Raw genomic sequence first — 21,281 nt, forward strand, 5'->3', positions numbered from 1 at the left:
AGGTCAGACCTCCAGCCCTGGTTTATCCATGGAGACCGAGGGGAGCAAGTGGCCAGTTTTAAGTTTCTGGGGGTTACCCTAAAAGAGGACCTGACCTGGGGGCTCACATGGCAGCCCTGGTCAAAAGGGCCCAGCAGAGATTATATGACCTGAGGCTTCTCAGAAAACAACAACTGGATGAAAAACTGCTGGTGACCTTCTACCGCTGCACCATAGAGAGTATCTTAACTTACTCCACCTTTGTATGGTTTGCCAATTGCACAGTGGCCGATAGGACGGCACTCCAGAGGGTTAAGGTCATTGGCCAGAGGATCATTGGCTGCCCTCTCCCCTCTTTGGAAGAGCTTTGTAGCTCCCACTGCCTTAAGAAAGTTCAAAACATCCTCCAAGATCCATCTCATCCTGGGAACCCTTTTTTTGAGCTATGACCATCTGGCAGACGGTACAGGAGAATAAAAACATGGATAAATAGGCTGGAAAACAGCTTCTATCCCAGGGCAGGAGCTCTGTTGAATCCTGCTGTAGAGTGCAATATTCATGCAATATCAGGGGTTTTCGGTTCAATGTGTGGAGTGTGAAGGATGCGCGTTTGTGTTTATTTCCATGGTCCTGTTGTGCACTGAAGATAGAGCTTGATTTTGCTGTACGAGGTGCAGTGACAATAAACTAAACTAAATTATAAAGCAATATTAACACTTCACACAATCTGGGTTCCATCCCTCTGTTAATGGCAACCTCGGACTGCATCGGCCTCTTTTTGGCAGCTGTAGCACAGGGCTAGCTCGATGCTGAATAGCTGGGGGGGGAAAAAAGCATGATGGGATTTGGAGTCCCTTACGAGAAATGAGGCCTAAAAGAGATGTACTTTTGACCTTCTGGGTGGATCTCCTTCCCTTCTCCAGGGGCTTCCGTGCCCAATTTTCTGCCTCTGGACAAGCGTCCCCCTTCCTCCCATCCTTCTTCCTCCCCTTTGAACCTTCTCCTTCTCCTTGGAAATATACGGAAGGCTGCAAAAGCTAATATTTTGCCTTTTATTCAAGTTACTATGGCGCTGCAGGTTTTTTTTTTCTGCTTTGGCCTTTGTTTCTCTCCTTCGCAGCGGCTTTGATTTCCTCAAATTAATCTGCATTTCATCTTGGGGGGTCTGTGGGCAGCCGGAAAAACCTCCTGGCTTATGTAAATACACCCCCCTCCTCCTCACTTTGGCTTCCATTATCTGCTTCCTTGCAAACCCCCTACCCCAGCCCCCCCCCAGCCCCCCACCCCCGAGCCCTCCAAGAGGAAAACAGGTCAGCATTAAAGCTGGTCGGTTTGCCAGCCCTTAAAAGCGGGGAAGTTTGGCCAAGGGAGGAGGTGGGGGTGGTGGAATCCGTTTGAAGCTCCTTGGCTGCACAAAACCCGGCCCTTCCTTGCAAGGAATTATGCTGATTGCTTGACCCCGGGTCCATTTTGCGCTCTCTATTAATGTGCATTTTGGCCCTGGGCTCTTCAGGCCTTTCGGTTCCCGGAGGTTGAGCGCCTCCCTTTCCTTCCTCCCCCCAGAAAGAAAATTAATCTCTTTGAATTATTATTATTATTATTATTTGCAGGGGCCATTAATGGCTTGTGTGCTTATCAACCCTGCAGGGGGGGATTTGCTAAATGAGGGTCCATCAATCTCCATGAATGGCAGGGGTCCAAGGGGTGAGGTGGGATGGGGGGGGCTTCGGAGAAGGGCGGAGGCTTGAAACTTGGGGAGGGGGGTGAAACTTTGAGGTTTGGTTTCCATGATTAAAAGGATTTTGCGGTTGTGGGGAAATGGCTTGAAAGGCAGGCACAGTCAGAGGTCGAGGCGGCTTGACTTTTGCGAGCTGCTGAACCAAAGAATCAAAGAACCAAAGAACCAAAGAACGGGTCTCTTCTTCCATTGCACGTTTGTCTCTTCTTTGCCGGACTATATAAGAGAGAGAGAGAGAGAGAGAGATTGATAGATAAATAGAGAGGGGGTGGAGAGAGAGATGATAGATAGATAGATAGATAGATAGATAGATAGATAGATAGATAGATAGATAGAAAGAAAGATGGATGGAAGAGAGAGAGAGAGAGATTGAGATAGATACATAGATAGAGAGATGGATGGATAGAGATATAGATAGATCATAGATGATAGATAGATAGATAGATAGATAGATAGATAGATAGATAGATAGATAGATAGATAGATAGATAGATATAAATAGGGATAGATAGATAGATAGATAGATATTGATAGATATAAATAGAGATAGATAGATAGATATAAATAGAGATAGATAGATAGATAGATAGATAGATAGATAGATAGATAGATAGAGATAGATATTGATAGATATTGAGAGAGAGAGAGAGATTGATAGATATTAATAGATAGATAGAGAGAGAGAGGATGAGATGATGATAGATAGATAGATGGGATAGGATAGATAGAAAGAAAGATGGATAGAGATAGAGAGAGAGAGAGAGAGAGAGAGAGAGAGAGAGAGAGATGTTATAGATAGAGATAGAGTTATATTTATATTTTATAATGGAACTTTTGTAAAATTTGTGAATTAAAAAAAACAGAGCTGAGAGGGGCTGAGAGATGCTTCCTCTACCCCAAATCTTCACAAAAGGAACCGGGAGAATTTCCTGGATACAGTCAAAAACGTCAAGATGGCAGCCACAGAGCAGCAGTGGAAGAGCCTCAAAACAGGTTTTTCTGCTTTCTCCCATGGCTTCTTTCTGCTTTCTCCTTCCTTCCTTTGTCTTCCTTCCTTCCTTCCTTCCTTCCTTCCTTCCTTCCCTCCCTCCCTCCTTCCTTCCTTCCTTCCTTCCTCCACTTCCCTTCTCCCTCCCTCCCTCCCTCCCTCCTGCCTTCCTGTCACTCTCTGAAGGACACACAACCATGCAAGTGCCCAGAGATTTGAAGAGGAAGAGGAGGAGGAGGAGGCAGAGCAATTGGCCAAGCCTTTCTCCCTGGAAAAAAATCCTTACAAAATGAGGGGGGGCACTCTGAGCGTATATAGACAGTCCTTGACTTACGATAGTTTCTTTAGCGACCGTTCAAAGTTTACAACGGCACTGAAAAAAGGGATTTAGGACTGTTTTTCCACACTTACGACTGCCGCAGCATTCCCACGGTCACGGGAATCAAAATTCAGATGCTCGTCCACCGACTCGTTAGTTATGACGGTTGTAGTTGTCCCCAGGGTCAGGTGTTCCAATTCTGGGACCCTTCTGATGAGCAAAGTCAGGCAGAGAAGCCGTGTTCCTAGCTGAACAACGGCAGCGATTCCCTTCACGACGGGGCCAAGGACAGGATGGACAAATGGGACAAAAAACCTCACTGAAGCAATGTCTCGCTTAACAACCGAGAGGTTCGGCTCAATTGTGGTTGTCAGTCGAGGACTCCCTTTAGGACGATCGCCGGGTCAGGTGATCCTCTCTTTGCGGCTTTGTGAGAAGCCAGACGAACGGGGAAGCCTGGTTCAGATAACAACCGTGTGACTTACTTAACAACCGCCGGCTGGGGAATTCTGGGAGTTGAAGTCCACAAGTCTTAAAAAAAAATGAAAATAAATAAATCATCAATAAACTTTTGAAGTCCACAAGGTTGGAGACCCCGGCTTTGGACACTAGAGGGCGCCATCGCCTCTGAAAGCATCTCCCCCCCCTCCCCCCCCCCTTTTTTTCCAAATTCCAGAAATATATAACCTACCAATTATTAGCCAGGTGCATATTGTGCTTTCTGAGGCTGGTTGCTGGTCATTAAGCTCTTTAATCAAATTATTTCCAGGATGGTGGAGAGCAGGGGGTGTTTTTTATGGTTCAGGGAGGCTGCGGTGCAGCTTGTCTTTCATTTCTCAACCACAGACAATCAGAGCAGTCAAAAGGGAGCGGATCCGGGCGTCCGGCTGAACATGGGCTTCGGTGTCCTTTTTTTTTTCTTTTTTTTGGGAACTAGGAAGGGCCTGTGCTCCAAAAGGAGGGGACGCGAATTTGAACAAAACCTCCCCTTGTTCCAAGAAAGAAGAGTTTCCTAAACCCAGCACCGGGTCTCCCCGGATGTCCAGGATAGTCCAAAGTTTATTATTTATGTATTTATTTCCTATAATTTTTTAAAAGAATAGAATAGAATAACAGAGTTGGAAGGGACCTTGGAGGTCTTCTAGTCTAACCCTCTGCGCAGGCAGGGAACCCTATAGCATTTCAGGCACAGGGTTATCCGATCTCCTCTTTAAAACTGCCAGTGTTGGAGCATTTACAACTTTTGGAGGCAAGTTGTTTATTGATTTTTCTTTAATTTAACAGTTCTATTTGCTTGGTGGTTTGAATATGGAAAGACACCCGGAAGGAAGGAAGGAAGGAAGGAAGGAAGGAAGGAAGGAAGGAAGGAAGGAAGGAAGGAAGGAAGGAACAAGAAGGGAAGGCAGGCAGGCAGGCAGGAAGGAAGGAATGAAGGAAGGGGGAGGGAGGGAGAAAGGAAGGAGGGAGGAGAAAAGCAAGGATGGATGGATGGAGGGAGGGAGGTAAGGAGGGAGGGAGGGAGGGAGCAAAGAGGGAGGAAAAGGGAGGGAGGGATGGAGGGAGGAGAAAAGGGAGAAGGTGGGAGGGCAGGAGGAAGGAAGGAGAAAAGGAAAGAAGGAAAGAAAAAAGGGACAGAGGGAGAGAGGACTGAAGAAAGGAGAAAAGGAAGGAAGAAAAGGAAGGAGGGAGGGAGGAGAAAAGGAAGGAAGGAGGGAGGGAAGAGGAAAGGAGGGAGGGAGGGAGAAAAAGGAAGGAGAGAGGGAGGGAGGGAAGGAGGGAGAGGGAAAGAAAAAATGAGAGAGAGGAAGGAAAGAAGGAATAACAGAGTTGGAAGGGACCTTGGAGGTCTTCTAGTCCAACCCCCTGCTCAAGTAGAAGACTCTAGCCTAGACCAGTCCAGTCTAGAGTCTCCTGCTCGTGCAGGGGTGGGTTGGACTAGATGACCTCCAAGGCCCCTTCCAACTCTTGCCATTCTGTCATTATTATTTTTTAATTCTTCTTTCTTCCCTGTTGCAAAATCTCACCTCGTTTCCATTTCCTTTTTTTAAAAAAATTGTTCTCCTTTGTTTAAAGTTTTGGCCATTAAAAAGAGTGAAAAAACCAAAGCAAAGAAACCCGGAGACCGAATTTTTCTGCTTTGAGCTGGAGCTGGAAATGGAGAATTTAAATTTTGGGTTGTTGTTTTTTTCCTCCCTTCCAGGCAGGACCAGAAGACAGTCGCATCTCCGGTGTTGTCTGAGATACCGTCATAAGAGTGAAGCTCATTAGCAGATTCATCAAAGCACCAAAGTACAAAGCAAATGGTTTTTTTGGAGGGGGGGAGGAGGAGAAGTTGGAAATCTGGAGGCCACAATAATTTCTCTTTTTTTAATTATTATTATTTCTCTGCTGGGGAGAAAGGAGTGGGCCTTTGTTTAATTTAAAATAATACGGGCTCCTACTGGAGTTTCCCCTTGCCAGTTTGACTCCGCAGGGTTGTTGGAATGAGAAAGCGGGAATAAATCACTGATGGGGTTTTAATTGCACCCGATTCCCCTGTTCTTTAATTTAATATTTTGCAGGATGGAAGCCACGAAGAGAGTCACTCCCCAACCAGCAACAAACCTGGTCCCTTTCAAACAAGGATCCGTAGCTGGTCAAAGGGATCGAATCCTGGTGTTGGAAGAAATATCCCTTCTGTGTTCAATTCCAAGCGGGGAGAGAAAGACACTGGAAACATGGAGGCTGTTTGGAAAGACGGTTTAATGGTGGACGGGACCACGTTTTATTTATTTATTTGGATGTGTCAGTCGCTTACAGTGTAAGCCTTACAAGGTAACAGGAATAAGTATAAACCTGAGTAAGAATACAGGAAACAGGTACGAATAAACGGGGACAATAGGACAGGGACGGGAGGCACGATGGTGCACTTATGCACGGCCCCTTACAGACCTCTTAGGAATGGGAATTCTCTCCTTTCCTTCCTCTCTCCCTCCCTTTTTTCTCTCCTTCCTTCTTTCCTTCCTTCCCCTTCTCTGTTCTCCTTCCTTTGCCCTTCCTTCTTTCCTTCTTCCTCCCACTCCCTCCCTTTTCTCTCCTCCCTCCCTCCCTTCCCTGTTCTCTTTCGTTCCCCCTTCCTTCCTTATTTTTTTATTAATTTATTTGATTGGTCAATCGCTTACAAGGTAACAGGTATAAGTATAAACATGAGTAAGAATACAGGAAACAGGTACGAATAAATGGGGACAATAGGACAAGGACAGTAGGCACGATGGTGCACTTATGCACGGCCCTTTACAGGAGTGGGTATTCTCTCTTTCCTTTCCTTCCTTCCTTCCTTCCTTCCTTCCTTCCTTCCTCCCTCCCTCCCTCCCTCCCTCCTGCTCCCTCCCTTCTTTTCTCTCCTCCCTCCCTTCTTCTCTCTCCTTCCTTCCTTCCCCTTCCCTGTTCTCCTTCCTTCCTTCTTTTATGTGGTTTGAGTTTATTTGATTTGTCAATCGCTTGCAAGATAACAGGAATAAGTATAAACATGAGTAAGAACAGGAAATAGGTAAGTAACAGGAAATAGGTACGAATAAATGGGGACAATAGGACCAGGACGGGAGGCACGATGGTGCACTTATGCACGGCCCTTACAGACCTCTTAGGAGTGGGAATCCTCTCCTTTCCTTCCTTCCTTCCTTCCTGCTCCCCCCCTTTTTTCTCTCCTCCTTCCATTCTTTTCTCTTCTTCCTTCCTTCTTTCCTTCCTTCTTCCCACTCCCTCCCTTCTTTTCTCTCCTTCCTTCCTTCCCCTCCCCTGTTCTCCTTCCTCTCCCCTTCCTTCTTTTATTTTTTATTTATTTGATTATCTGCTTTGTCAATCGCTTACAAGATAGTAGGTATAAGAATAAACATGAGTAAGAATACAGGAAATAGGTACGAATAAATGGGGACAATAGGACAGGGACGGGAGGCACGATGGTGCCCTTATGCACGCCCCTTACACACCTCTTAGGAATGGGAATTCTCTCCTTTCCTTTCCTTTCCTTTCCTTCTTTCCTTCCTTCCTCCCACTCCCTCTCTTCTTCTCTCCTTCCTCCCTTCTTTTCTCTCCTTCCTTCCTTCCCTGATCTCCTTCCTCCCCTCTTCCTTCCTTCCTTCCTTCCTTTATTTTTTATTTTATTTGTTTATTTGATTTGTCAATCGCGTACAAGGTAATAGGTATAAGTATAAACATGAGTAAGAATACAGAAAATAGGTACGAATAAATGGGGACAATAGGACAGGGACGGGAGGCACGATGGTGCCCTTATGCACGGCCCCTTTCAGACCTCTTAGGAATGGGGTGAGGTGGATAGTGGACAGTGGATTTAAATATATTTAAATATACATTATATAATACACACAGAGAGAGACACACGCACATACACACACATATATAAATAATGTATTAAGGGTGTGAATTATTGTTCCCAAAGGCATCATTTTCAACATTAAGCAAAAATTAAGAGCAGGGAGACAAAATGACGTGTATTAAACACCAAGAAATGCAATTAATTAATTAAAAATTAATTAATTAGAAAAGGATTAAGCAAAATCCAAAGACGAGAGAAGCAGAAACTCCAAGTGACCAGAGGGAAGTTATAGAAAGTCATAGAAAGAATGAATACAGGCCATCCTCGGCTTACGACTGCAATTGAGCCTCCCCCCCCCTCCAATTATGTTACTAAGTGAGGGCCATCATCAAGGGAGTTTTGCCCCGTTTCACAATCTTTCTCAGCACCGTTGTTAAGGGAATCCCTGCGGTCATTAAGCAAATCTGGCTGAACCAGGTTAACTTCGCCTGTTGGAAGGTGATCCCGGGATCCTGGGACACTCCAGCCCGTCGATAATGTGAGTCGGTTTCAAGAATTTTGATCACATGACCAAAGGAGGCTGCCGTGGTCGTAAGGTGTGAAATACGCATCAGAGGTAATATTCTGGTAGCTTCCAACCATCACTAAATGAACCGTTGTAAGTCAAGGACGCCCTGTGGCAGGAGCTTGGAAAAGCGTCCAGTGGAGGTCGTGGGCCCATCGTCAGGGAACGGAGTTTAAACATGCTGGGAGATAAATTCAGGTAGTCCTTGACTTACGATTCATTTAGTGACCATTTCAAAGTTACAACGGTACAGAAAAAGGGAGACTTACGACTATTTTTTCACATTTATGACCATGGCAGCATCACATGATTGACATCCGGATGCTTTGAAAACCGGTTCGCATTTATGACAGTCGTTGTGTTCTTGAGATGATGTGATCCCCTTTTACGGTCAATGCGGGGGTGGGGGTGGGGCGAAGCTGGATTCACTTAACAACCACGGGCTCATTGGACTACCGCAACGATTCCAGGGGCAAGAAAAAAAAAGCTATAAAATGGGACAAAACTCTCTTAAAAAATCATTTCTCACTTAGCGTCCTACATTCCCCAGGCTCAATTCTGGTCGTTAAGTTGAGGTCTACCTGTATAGGTCCATCATCCCCCCTCCCCAAATTAAAATAATTAAAATTAAAATAAATGGGGGGAAAAAAACTCACAGGGCAGTTTGTGATCCTTTTTTCCGTTTCTATGGGTGTGTGTTGTGTGTGTAGGCGAATTCTTTAGAGATGAGTGCGTGTGCGTGTGCGTGCGTGCGTGTGTGTGCGTGTGTACTACGCATTCCTTTCTTTGAATGAAGTTTCCTTCCGGCTCGGCTGCCCGGCCAGACGGGTGATGGAAAGGGTAGAATCGTGCGAGGCGAAAGAGGGGAGGTTGAAGGTTTCCCCAGAGACCATCTAGTCTGACCCTTGCCAGGGCAGGAATCCAAGGGGAGAGCGGCCCTGGCAAGGGGCCTGTCCAAGCTTCTCTTTCCGTCCTTCTGGCAAGGAGAGCCAGCTCCCTCCCTCCCCTCCCGAGGGATCTTCTTCCCAAGATCTACTTCTGGGATCTACTTCCAGGGGTCACGCAAATCCCTCCTTTTGGGCTCTGAGTTGGCTTCCTCCTTTATTTCGGCGTCCTTCAATGGGGCCTCCCTGCCTCGCTCACGGGGGCCCTGGAGGCTGCGGCTCCGTAAAGGCAGGGATTCCTCGGCTTACGGCCAAATTGAGCGCCGATTTTCTGTTGCTAAGCGAGACAGTTGTTTTGCTCCAAGCATGATCTTCCTCCTCCCCGCAAACCCCCTCCCTTCTAGCACTGATGATGTTCCCTAGTTGGGTCCTGAAATGTCTGCAAGAAAAACAACTTCAGGTAGGCACCAAGGAGCCCATAGTCCTCCTCCTCCTCTCCTTCTTCTCTTCCTCCTCCTCCTCCTCCTCCCTTCTCTTCTTCCTCCTCCTCTCCTTCTTCTCTTCCTCCTCCTCCTCCTCTCCTTCTCTCCTTCTTCTCTTCCTCCTCCTCTTCCTTCTCCTCCTCTCCTTCTTCTCTTCCTCCTCCTCTTCCTCCTCCTCCTCTCCTTCTTCTCTTCCTCCTCCTCTCCTTCTTCTCTTCCTCCTCCTCTTCCTCCTCCTCCTCCTCCTCTCCTTCTTCTCTTCCTCCTCCTCCTCCTCTCTCCTCTCCACCTCCTCTCCTTCTTCTCTTCTTCCTCCTCCTCTCCTTCTTCTCTTCTTCCTCCTCCTCTCCTTCTTCTCTTCCTCCTCCTCTTCCTTCTCCTCCTCTCCTTCTTCTCTTCCTCCTCCTCTTCCTTCTCCTCCTCTCCTTCTTCTCTTCCTCCTCCTCTTCCTCCTCCTCCTCTCCTTCTTCTCTTCCTCCTCCTCTCCTTCTTCTCTTCCTCCTCCTCTTCCTCCTCCTCTCCTTCTTCTCTTCCTCCTCCTCTTCCTCCTCCTCCTCCTCTCCTTCTTCTCTTCCTCCTCCTCCTTCTCCACCTCCTTCTTCTCTTCCTCCTCCTCCTCTCCTCTTCCTCCTCCTCCTCTCCTTCTTCTCTTCCTCCTCCTCTTCCTCCTCCTCCTCCTCCCTTCTTCTCTTCCTCCTCCTTCTCTTCCTCCTCCTCTTCCTCCTCCTCCTCTCCTTCTTCTCTTCCTCCTCCTCCTCCTCTTTCTCTCCTTCTCTTCCTCCTCTCCTTCTTCTCTTCCTCCTTTCACTTCTTCCTCCTCCTCCACTTTCTTTTCCTTCTCCTCCTCCTCCTCTCCTCCTTTTCCTCCTCCTCCTGCAAACCCTCCCCCCTTCTAACCTTGATGATGTTCCCTAGCTGGGTCCCGAAACGTCCGCAAGAAAACCTCCAAGCTCAGAGACACCCAACCCAGCACCCCTCCCCATCCTCCTCCTCCTCCACTCCGCACCCCGCACTCCCCTGACGACGTTCCCTCGCGGGGTCCCGAAACGCCTGCACCAGAAACCCTCCCGCTCCTCCAGATCAGGGTGACCCCGCCAGGATCCTCGGGGCCCTGCCGGTGAGCTGCGCGGGATCCTCTTTCCCTGGAGATCTTCTCCTCCGCTGGTTCCAAAGCGCGGACCTGCCTCTCGTGGAGGCCGGGAAGTGCGGCGGGGTTGTGCAAACTCCAGAAGGCGGGGCCGGTTGCGGCGGCCAGGCAAGAAGAGCCAGGCGGTGTGTGTGTGTGTGTGTGTGTGCTTACACACACACACACACGCGAGAGAGAGACACACACAAACACGCGTTCCCCGGAGATCGCGCATTCTTCAGCCAGAATCCGCCGCGACCCGTTGGCGGGAGCGCATCGCTGCTACCCAGGCAAGTTCCCACCCCTCCCCCCACCCCCCCCACTTCCCCGGGAAGGAGGGGAGGGGCGGGGAGAAACCACGTCCCCACGTCGTCCCCTTTCCCCCCCCCACCGCCCCGGGCTGCGGACGATGGGCTTTGGAGTCCAAGCCGCCCCGGCTCTTGCTTTGTCCGCGCGGACTTCCCCAAGTGCCAGCTTGGCGCAACCGGTGGCGGCGGCGGCGGCGGCGGAACCAGCGGAGGTTGCAGCCGCCGCCGCCGCCGCCGCAACGCGCCCCCTGCCCGCCCGCTCCTATCCCCGCGGAGGGGGCGGGGGCGGGGCGGAGGGAGAGAAGCGGGAGGGGCGTGTCCTGGGCGGCTCCTCCTCCTCCTCTTCTCCTCCAATCAGCGCGCCCGGGGATGGGGGGCGGGGCCGGAGCCGGGGAAGTGGGGCAATTCCCGAAGGCGGCCGAGGCTCGGCTCGGGTCGCTCGGCTCGCTCGGTCGCTGTAGCTGGTCTGGCCGGCCGGGCGATCGGCGTTTCTCCCGGGGAAGGGGAACCTCGTCCGGGTGGTGCTTTTTCCTACCGGCTGGTAGAGGCGACTTCGGCGGCTTGTCGGCGCGATTGATTGGGCCGGGTTGGCTGGAGGACTACAACGCCCATCGTCCACAGTGGGGTGGGGTGGGGGTGGGCTCGCCCGTCGGCTACAACGCCCACGTGGGGGGAACGGGGGCTGTTGCTGAAAGCTGGCGTGAGCCGCGGGAGGAGGAGGAGGAGCATCCTCCTCCTCCTCCTAGCTCCGGCTGGGAAGGGACCTCCGAGGTCCTCTAGTCGGACCCCAACCCGTCCGGCTCCGGCCTGCCCCTGACCGGCCGTTCCTCCCCGATTCTTTCTCCCCTCCCCACTCTTTTCAAGCCCGGGGATCGAGGAGCCGGCGGGTTGGCTGGGGGACTACAACGCCCATCGCCCACAGCCGGCGGTGAGCGAGTGAGCGGGTGGGTGGGTGGGCTCGCCCGTCGTCCACCACAACCGCACGCGGGGGCTGCTGCTGAACCTGGCGTCCCCGCGGGAAGGAGCAACATCCTCATCAGCCCCGGCTGGGAAGGGACCTCCGAGATCCTCTAGTCGGACCCCCCGACCGCCGCGCCCTGCTCCAGCCTGCGCTGACCGGCCGTTCCTCCCCGCTTCTCTCGCCCCTCTCCAAGCCCGGAGATGCCGCCGAAGGAGCCTTCGCCTTGATGCGTCCGACGCTCCCGGAGACAGCTCCGCCAGGTAAGAAAAGGAAAGGTGCGCCGTGGCGGCGGCTGCGGACGATGGGAGGCGGCGGGGGCTGGCGGTCCGGTTGGGCAAAGCTTCCCGTGTGGGGCTCCGGAAAAGTGGCTTGTGGCTCATCTGGTTTAATAGGCTCTGCGTGGTTTTATAGGGGAGAAGAGTTCTCCAAGCTCGGTCGCTTTAAGACGGGTGGACTTCAACTCCCAGAATTCCCCAGCCAGCTTTGAAACCCACCGGTCTTAAAGAGACCAAGCTTGGCCACCCCCTGCTTTGGGGTCTTTTCAGATGGAACTTATTGTGTGAAAAAGGCTTAAGTTGGAGTTACGAGTCAAGACTGAGCCACTTGTGCTCCTTCCAACCGTTCCTTTACCCTTTGACCTCTTCCCCTGGTCAACCTTGCAGGGACGTTGTGCGCACGCCTAAGGGAAGGATTTTGTGCCTTGCTTGGCGATCTCTGGGAGAAGCCGAATGTAGAACCAGGGAAGAGTCACCGTCGCTTCAGGGTTTGGAGCCTCTGGGGTTAAGGGAGGTGGGTTCACCGTCCCCTTCCGATGCCCCCCTCTCCCCTTGTTTCTGCCCCTCCCTCCCTTAAAACTCCAGTGTTGGACCAAGCGGTTGTGTGAATGCCTTGATGGGGTCTTCAAGTGAGCTCAGTAGGAGGGGAGGGGTCTCCTTAGAGATGGAGGGTGTTTTTTTTTCCAGCCCTGGGGGTTTGGGGTGTCCTGGCTGAAGGATTTCCACCTGGGCTGGCTTGGCTTTGCTTCTGGGCTGGGGACGAGTGGGTGGGTGGGAGGCTGCTGGCTGCTACTGTGGGGGGACCCTCGTGTTGCTATTGTGGTTGTGTTAAGGGTCTTCCCCTTTGCGCCTTTCGGGGGTCTCTTTAGGGTTCAGTCCTGTATCAACCCGTGACTGTTTTTTTTTTTTAATTTAATTTAATTTATATGTATATATATGTGTGTGTGTGTGTGTGTGTGTGTATTTGTCTGTGTGTGATATATTACACTATAATGTAATATACATGGGTATATACATAATTTTGTGTTTATTTGTTCGTTCATTCATTCATTAATTCTGCCATAGTTATGGTGTATTGATTGCTTATTGTACCCTTTGACTATCATTAAGTGTTGCACCTGATGATTCTTGATCCTTGACAAAGGTCTCTTTTCTTTTATTTCTACTGAGAGCATTTGCACCAAGACAAATTCCTTGTGGGTCCAATCACACTTGGCCAATAAATTCTATTCTATTCTATTCTATTCTATTCTATTCTATTCTATTCTATTCTATATTCCAATATCCTATTTGACTGTTTCCTAGTATGATTCCATGGCTTATTGTACCCTCTGACTATCATTAAGTGTTGCACCGGATGATTCTTGACTCTTGACGAATGTCTCTCTTCTTTTATGGACACTGGGAGCCTTTGCACCAAGACAAATTCCTTGTGTGTCCAATCACACTTGGCCAATACAGAATTCTATTCTATTCTATTCTTCATTCCAATATCTATTCTATTCTATTCTATTCTATTCTATTCTATTCTATTCTATTCTATTCTATTCTATTCTATTCTATTCTATATACTATTCCTATCCTTATCCCTATCCTTATCCCTATTCTATTCTATATTCCAATATCCTATTTGACTGTTTCCTAGTATGATTCGATGGCTCATTGTACCCTCTGACTATCATTAAGTGTTGCACCGGATGATTCTTGATGAATGTCTCTCTTCTTTTATGGACACTGGGAGCCTTTGCACCAAGACAAATTCCTTGTGTGTCCAACCACACTTGGCCAATAAAAAGAATTCTGTTCTATTCTATATAGTGTATATTGGAGGTGGCGAGCCCTTGAGAGCTGTATACCATGAAATTTTATTTTAATGTATGCTGATCGGTGTACATTCAAAGTGACAATAAAGTTATTATTCTATTCTGCTTTATTTTATTTTATTACTTAGTTTATTGTTAATCTTATTTTGTGTTTTTATTTTCGTTTTTATTTTATTTTACTTTTTATTTTATTTAGTTTGCTTTTTAAAAAAATAATCTTATTTTTTATTTACTGTGTTTGTATCCTGCCTTTATTATTTTTACAAATAACTCAAAGCAGCGAACATATCCAACACACCTTCTTCCTCCTATTTTCCCACCACAACAACCCTGTGAGGAAGGTTGGGCTGAGAGAGAGAGCGGGATTGGCCCAAAGTCACCCAGCCGGCTTTCCTGCCTAAGGCGGGACTAGAACTCCCCGTCTCCTGGTGATTGGCCCAAAGTCACCCAACCGGCTTTCATGCCTAAGGCGGGACTAGAACTCACCATCTCCTGGTGATTGGCCCGAAGTCACCCAACCGGCTTTCATGCCTAAGGTGGGACTAGAACTCACCATCTCCTGGTGATTGGCCCAAAGTCACCCAACCGGCTTTCATGCCTAAGGTGGGACTAGAACTCACCGACTCCTGGTGATTGGCCCAAAGTCACCCAGCCGGCTTTCCTGCCTAAGGCGGGACTAGAACTCCCGTCTCCTGGTGATTGGCCCAAAGTCACCCAGCTGGTTTTCATGCCTAAGGCGGGACTAGAACTCCCGTCTCCTGGTGATTGGCCCAAAGTCACCCAGCTGGCTTTCCTGCCTAAGGCGGGACTAGAACTCCCGTCTCCTGGTGATTGGCCCAAAGTCACCCAGCTGGTTTTCATGCCTAAGGCGGGACTAGAACTCCCTGTCTCCTGGTGATTGGCCCAAAATTCTGTTCTGTCCTGTCGTATTCTTTTCTATTTCTCTTTCTATTCTTATTCTCTTCTCTTCTCTTTTATTCTATTCTAATTCTAATTCTTATTCTATTCTATATTCTCTTCTCTTCGCTTCTCTTCTCCTCTTTTATTCTATTCTAATTCTAATAATTCTAATTCTTATTCTATTCTATATTATCTTCTCTTCGCTTCTCTTCTCCTCTTTTATTCTATTCTATTCCTATTCCTATTCTGTTCCACTCTACTCTAATCTACTCTACTCTACTCTACTCTCTACTCTCTATTCTCTATTCTCTATTCTATTCTATTCTTCATCCAATATCTATTCTATTCTAATCCCTATTCCCATTCCCATTTCATATTAATTTTATTTAAACAAAATGAACTCTGGGTGGCTCATAGCGTAATTAACACTAGAAGAAAACATTCAAATTGTCGAATGTAGAATGACAGAGCAGACCGAATAAAAGCATTAAGGCAAGATAGGGAAACGGAGGCAGCCGGAGACGGGGCGAGGGGTTGAGGGAGCGAGAGGTGGGATTAGTTTTTAGTTTTATTTGCAGGTCAGGCCTGCAGGCAGGGCCCGTTTCCCTTCCTTCTCCACAGGCCGTCCTTGACTTTTGACCACCATGGAGCCCAACACATCTGTTGCTAACTGAAGCCTTTGTTAAGTGAGTTCTGCCCCATTTTACGCACCGTCATTAAGCGAATCCTTGCGGTGGTTGAGTTGGTAACACAGCTGTTCGGTGAATCCGGCTTCAATAACCCGTCTTGTTGGCATCATGATTATTTCTCTGTTGCTTTGCATTTTAGAGCCGCTGCAAATTCCTTCTGTGTCTAAACACACTTGGCCAAATAAAGTAATCTCGATCAACCAGAACAGAGCAGGAAGGGACTTTGGAGGTCTTCTAGTCCAACCCCTGCTCAGACTGGAGACCCTGTACCATTTCAGACAAAGGGCTGTCTGGTTTCTTTTTGAAAGCCTTCAAGTGACGGAGCACCCACAACGTCTTGTGGCAAGCAGTTCCACTGGCTAATCGTCCTCACTGCTAGGAATTGTCCTCACTGTTTCTCCTTAATTCCAGGTTGCTTCTCTCCTTGGTTAGTTTCCATCCGTTGCTTCTTGTCCTGCCTTCTTTGGGGCTTTGGAGAATAGCTTGACCCCCTCCTCTTCTTTGGGGCAGCCCCTCAAATATGGGATACTATTATGGGCTGCTATTATGTCCCCCCCCTTAATCCTTCTTTTCTCTAGACCGGCCAAACCCAAATCCTTCAACCATCCTTCATCCTTCAGTCCTCTAACTCATCTTAGTTGCTCTTCTCTGCACTTTTCCCAAAGTCTCAACCTCTTTTCTGTAATGTGACAAAACTCTATGCAGTTTTCCAGGTGTGGTTTTACTAACTAAGACTTTATAAAGCAGTACTAATACGTCACAAGATTTTGAGTCTATGCCTCTGTTTATACTGTCTAGACTCTATCCTATTCTTGTTCTGTTCTGTTCTGTTTTCTATTTTCTGTTCTATTTTCTAATTTCTGTTCTGTTTTCTATTTTCTGTTCTGTTTTCTATTCTATTCTGTTCTATTTTCTGTTCTGTTGTATTTTCTGTTCTGTTTTCTATTTTCTGTTCTGTTCTATTTTCTATTCTATTCTGTTCTATTTTCTATTTTCTGTTCTATTTTCTATTCTGTTTTGTTTTGTTCTGTTCTATTCTATTCTTTTCTTCATCCAATATCTATTCTATTCTGTTCCATTTTCAATTTTCTGTTCTGTTGTATTTTCCATTCCGTTCTATTTTATTCCATTCCATTCTATTCTATTCCCTTTCCCCTTCCTATTCTTTCCAGCTTTCCAACCAATACTTCTCCATGTCAGACATCCGTGGGTCCTGCTGGGGATGGTGGTGGTGGGCAGCCCCTCCCCTCTGATTTCCTGGCACGTTTGCTGCGCAGGGCGAGAGTTGTGTGAGCCTCGCCTGGGTTGTGTGAGATCAAGGTCTGCAGTCTGCAGCTCACAACCCGCCTTTGCAGCAGGTCAGTTATGCAAGTTACGAGCGAGTCTGGGTGGGGGCTGTTGTTCTCCCTCCCCCTTTTCTCCCCCTGGTCCTCGTGGGATGCTTTTAGGACATGCAAACAGCCTGAGCTGCCATATTTTAGGGTTGGTGGGGAGAAGCTAAAATCTAGCAAAATTGCAACCTGGGGACCAGGCATTAAATTTATTCACGACCAGTTTTTCGTCCTCCCTTTTTTAAATTTTTTTTTCCTTCTGCACTTATGGTTGGAAATGGGTCACCCGGATCATGCATCCACTTGTAGAGCTATTATCTTTGCTTGTGGTCTCGTCATTGAACAGTGGGTCCTCGACTTATGACCTCCAATCGAGCCCAACATTTCTGTCGCTAGGTGAGACAGTTCCTAAGCAAGGTTTGCTTCCTTTTATGTCTTTCCTTTCCCACAGGGGTTAAGTGCAGGGGTTAAGCTGCTAACGTTCGGTCGTTAAGTGAATCTGGTGCTTCCAAACTGGACTTTGCCAGTCAGCAGGTCCCAAAAGGGGATTATGTGGCCCCTGGAGACGGTGCCACCGTCATAAACACGAGTCAGTGGCCGAGCGTCCAAATGTTGACCACGTGACGACTCCATGGAGATCCTGCAATGGTCATTAAGCGTGAAAAAAAATGTCCATTTTTCCCCCCCAATGCCGTTGTGACTTCGAACTGTCGCTAAACAGACCGTTGTAAGTGGAGGACCATCTGAACAGCTGCTCATTTTGTGGCTTGGGCTCCGTTTGGATAATGGATAGCCTTTGGGTGGTTTTCATCGTGTCTCTTTTTCTGAGCAGCGGGCTGGACTAAATGACCTCCAAGGTCCCTTCCAACTATTGTAATTCTGTCAAATTCTGTAAAAGGTCAGGAAAAGCACAGATTTTTTTTTTTAAAAAGGCTTTAACAACTTTTTGGGGTGAGGAGACCTGACAAGCAGATTAAATTTCACCCTACGCAACAAGATGTGTTGTTGTGATATTGGTCAAATGCCTAGGCTCTGGTGTTGGGTTTACGGCTGCTTGGAAAGGCCTGACTTAGAGCTATGGGGTTGGAGCCCTGAGGGGAGAGCCAAAGGTCATAGAGTCTGACCCTTGGAAACTTGCAAGGGAAAAAATAACGTAATTTAACATTCAACTGAAGGGATTTTTCCAGACTCGCCTGAAGAACCTCACGATGAAGAATAAATAATGTTTTTTGTGTTTCTCGCTCTCTTGCCACATTCAAATGGATAGACTTCAATTCCCAGAATTCCCCAGCCAGCACTGTTTGCCAGCCAACCAGGGAATTCTGGGAGTTGAAGTCCGACCCTTGGAAAGTTGAGAAGATTGAGACACCCGGCTGTAGTGACAACTGATCTGCTATTACACAGATTTTTTTTTCTTTTTTATCTATGAGGAAGTTTTCCATAATATTCAAACAAAAAAAAAACCCAACTAAAAACGTAGGCAGCCGCAAACTTATCCTCATTATTTTTTGTCCTACTTTCAGTAGCCATGGAAAAAGGTTTATTCCTCGGGGCTTTCTTGTATATATATATATATCTAAATCTGGGTATATAATTTCTCAGCTCAAATTCGCTTTTCCCTTGGCTGGACCTCTCAGGCCCTCAGCAACATCTGCCTGGCTCCACAGTTAACTTTCCCAAACTGGACAATGCAGTAATTTTGGGGAAATGCGTACCCAAGGATTGTAGAAGGTGGAACATTGAATTATAAGGTTGGAAGGGACCTTAGAGGTCTTCTAGCCCAACCTTCTGCTCAAGCAGGACCCCGGCTTGGGCGGGGTGGGTGGGGGTTGGACTAGATGACCTACAAGTCCCCATCCAACTCTGCCAAATCTGTTAAATACCCTGTACCAGTTCAGAAAAAGGGGTTGTCTCTTTTCGAAAGCCTCCAGTGATGGAGCACCCACAATGTCTGGAAAATGAGCTATTCCACCGAATAAGAGAGTTGGAGGGAACCTTAGAGGTCTTCTAGTCCAACCCCCCGTTCAAGCAGCAGACCCTAGATCATTTTAGACAAGTGGCTTTCCAGTCTTTTCTTAAAAACCTCCAGTAATGGCGCGCCCATGATTTCTGGTGGCAAGCTGTTCCACGGGTTTATTGTCCTCACTGTTAGGATGTTAATTCCATGTTGCTTCTCTCCTGGATGAGTTTCCCTTCGTGGCTTCTTATCTTGCTTTGGAAAATAAGTGGACCCCCTCCTCTTTGTGACAAGGGGCTATATCTCCAATATATCTTCTTGCCACAAAGTGGAAGGGGTCCACTTATTTTCCAAAGCACCAGAATATATTGGAGATATATCCAGTATCACATCTTGGAAGATGCTCTCCCTTAGACCTTCTTTTCATTAAACCAGATATACCCAGTTCCAGCCATCATTCTTTATATGTTTCGGAGCCTCCAATCCCCTAATCCTCTTGGTTGCTCTTCTCTGCACTCTTTCCAGAGTCTCAACATCTTTTCGTTTTTTGCATCATGGGTGACCAGAACGGGACGTCCTATTTAGAAGAAGGGCTCACGAATAGGACCAGGCAGGGAATAATAACGTGAGGGTTCTTGGCGGCCGGCGCTTCTTCTAATGCAGCTCAGAACCGTGTTTAACTCTTCTAACCGTCGTGTTGTGTCGGAGGGGACCCAAAACTCCTTTTTAGATAGAAATTTTCCAAGTCACAAGAGGCTCTCCCTCCAACGTGGATGCGTGCCGTGTATTTTCCTTCTGTACCTGTGCAGTCAGTCCTTGCCTTCCAACAATTTGCTTGGCCAATGTTTGAAGTTACGATGGGGCTGGAAAAAAGGAGAATTACAGCTTGTTTTTTTGGCCTCGGAATCCTTGCCCCGTGCCCGTGGTCGTGGGGGGTCAAAATTTGGATGCTGTGCAACTGGCACGCTTGGTTAATTTAGAGCCTGATGTATTGCAAAAAGCACCCCCAGAAAAATAGATTTCATTCAGTAAGCCAAACACGATATTGGGAATGTTTTGTTCTGTTGCCCCCAAAATGACAGTTAGCAGATGCACTCGATCTGTGATGGTGAACCTATGCAGGGGTGGGATTCAAATTTTTTAACAACCGGTTCTGTGGGCGTGGCTTAGTTGGTGGGCGTGGCTTGGTGGTCATGTGACTGGCTGGGCGTGGCCAACTCAACATCACTCCCATCGAGGCACGCATCTCCTCGCCTGGCTTCTCGTGACTGTGGGGATGCTGCAACAGTCGTAAGTGTGAAAAAGGGTCATAAGTCGCTTTTTTCAGTGCCATTGTAGCTTTGAATGGTCCCTCCACACAAGCAAAGTACCAGCAAAGGAGGGAAAAAAACCTCCAGAGAAGTTCCTGAGACAGGAAGTCTAGTCCTGCCCAGAATGGAATAAGGGTTAACGGAGAGGCCGTTTCTGTAAGCAACACCAGAACTAATAATAAAGCTAATAATAAAGCTAATAATAATAAAACTAATAAAGCTAATAATAATAAAGCTAATAAAGCTGATAATAATAATAAAGCTAATAAAGCTAATAATAAAGCTAATAATAATAAAGCTAATAATAATAATAATAAAGCTAATAAAGCTAATAATAGTAATAAAGCTAATAAAGCTAATAATAGTAATAAAGCTAATAATAAAGCTAATAAAGCTGATAATAAAGCTGATAATAATAATAAAGCTAATAAAGCTAATAGTAAAGCTAATAAAGCTAATAATAAAGCTAATAATAAAGCTAATAGTAAAGCTAATAAAGCTAATAGTAAAGCTAATAAAGCTAATAATAAAGCTAATAATTAAGCTAATAATTAAGCTAATAAAGCTGATAATAATAAAGCTAATAAAGCTAATAGCTAAAATATAATAATAATAATAATAATAATAATAATAATAATAATAATAATACATTTGCAGCGTCCAGGATTTTGCAATCTCTATTTCTGATTTTCCCAGCCGGTTCCCTCCCAGAGAAACGAGTGGGGAAGCTGACTTTGTTCCAGGACCGACACGCAAAGGATCGTTGACTCAGGCACGACTCCATGACTGCCCCGTTTAGGGATGGAAGTCCCGGGTTCCAATGGCGGGGTGGGGGTTGTATCTCGAGGACCGTAATGCCTTCCGTGCCTCCCCCTGGAAAGGACATCTTGTGCTGTTTCTCTCTCTCTCTCTCTCTCTCTCTCAGCCCAGATTAGCCTGCGGTCTAGCGTAGTTGCCGTGGGTATCTTGGCCACGTTCTCTGTCTCCTCTGCAACTTGGATAAGCAGCCCATCAATCATGCGTCAGCCAGATCATTAATAAAAAAAAAAAGTGGAATAATTCTGTCCCCTGCCAAAGACAGATTCCTACCTTCTCTTGCAGGACTTCCGGCTTGGTTTCTGGGCTCCAATTTGAGACCGGACCGCGAATGTTGGCTCTCTCTCTGGTCAGCCGGCTAGCTGCACAGCCGCACAGGCTGCGGTTCGGGAAACCGCGCTGGAGGTTTCGCGTGATGATTTTGCGTGATCTCGCATGTTTTCCCACGTCCAACCGCTGCCAGCTGACGATATTCAGAGGGAGGCTGAAGGCAGGGAGAGGCGTGACGGACAGGA

At 47.4% G+C, this 21,281-nt stretch overlaps 1 protein-coding gene across 6 annotated transcripts in view; it reads left to right on the plus strand.

Moving 5' to 3' along the window:
- The first annotated feature begins 10,547 nt into the window (after positions 1-10,547).
- IL1RAP (interleukin 1 receptor accessory protein) overlaps positions 10,548-21,281 on the plus strand; it is a 119,924-nt gene continuing 109,190 nt past the window's right edge. For 4 of the 6 annotated variants that reach the window (XM_087933737.1, XM_087933736.1, XM_087933738.1 and 1 more), the window contains exons 1-2: positions 10,548-10,686; positions 11,859-11,925. In XM_087933737.1, the coding sequence (XP_087789863.1) occupies positions 11,892-11,925 (34 nt within the window). In that variant the 5' untranslated portion in view covers positions 10,548-10,686; positions 11,859-11,891. Of the gene's footprint in view, positions 10,687-11,387; positions 11,926-21,281 lie in introns of those variants that run through there. The other 2 variants (XM_087933739.1, XM_087933741.1) reach the window with 1 other exon arrangement.

This window comes from Pseudonaja textilis, chromosome 4 (assembly GCF_049901715.1).
Source record: "Pseudonaja textilis isolate UNSWEBS1 chromosome 4, rPseTex1.2, whole genome shotgun sequence".
NCBI classification, from domain to species: domain Eukaryota; kingdom Metazoa; phylum Chordata; class Lepidosauria; order Squamata; family Elapidae; genus Pseudonaja; species Pseudonaja textilis.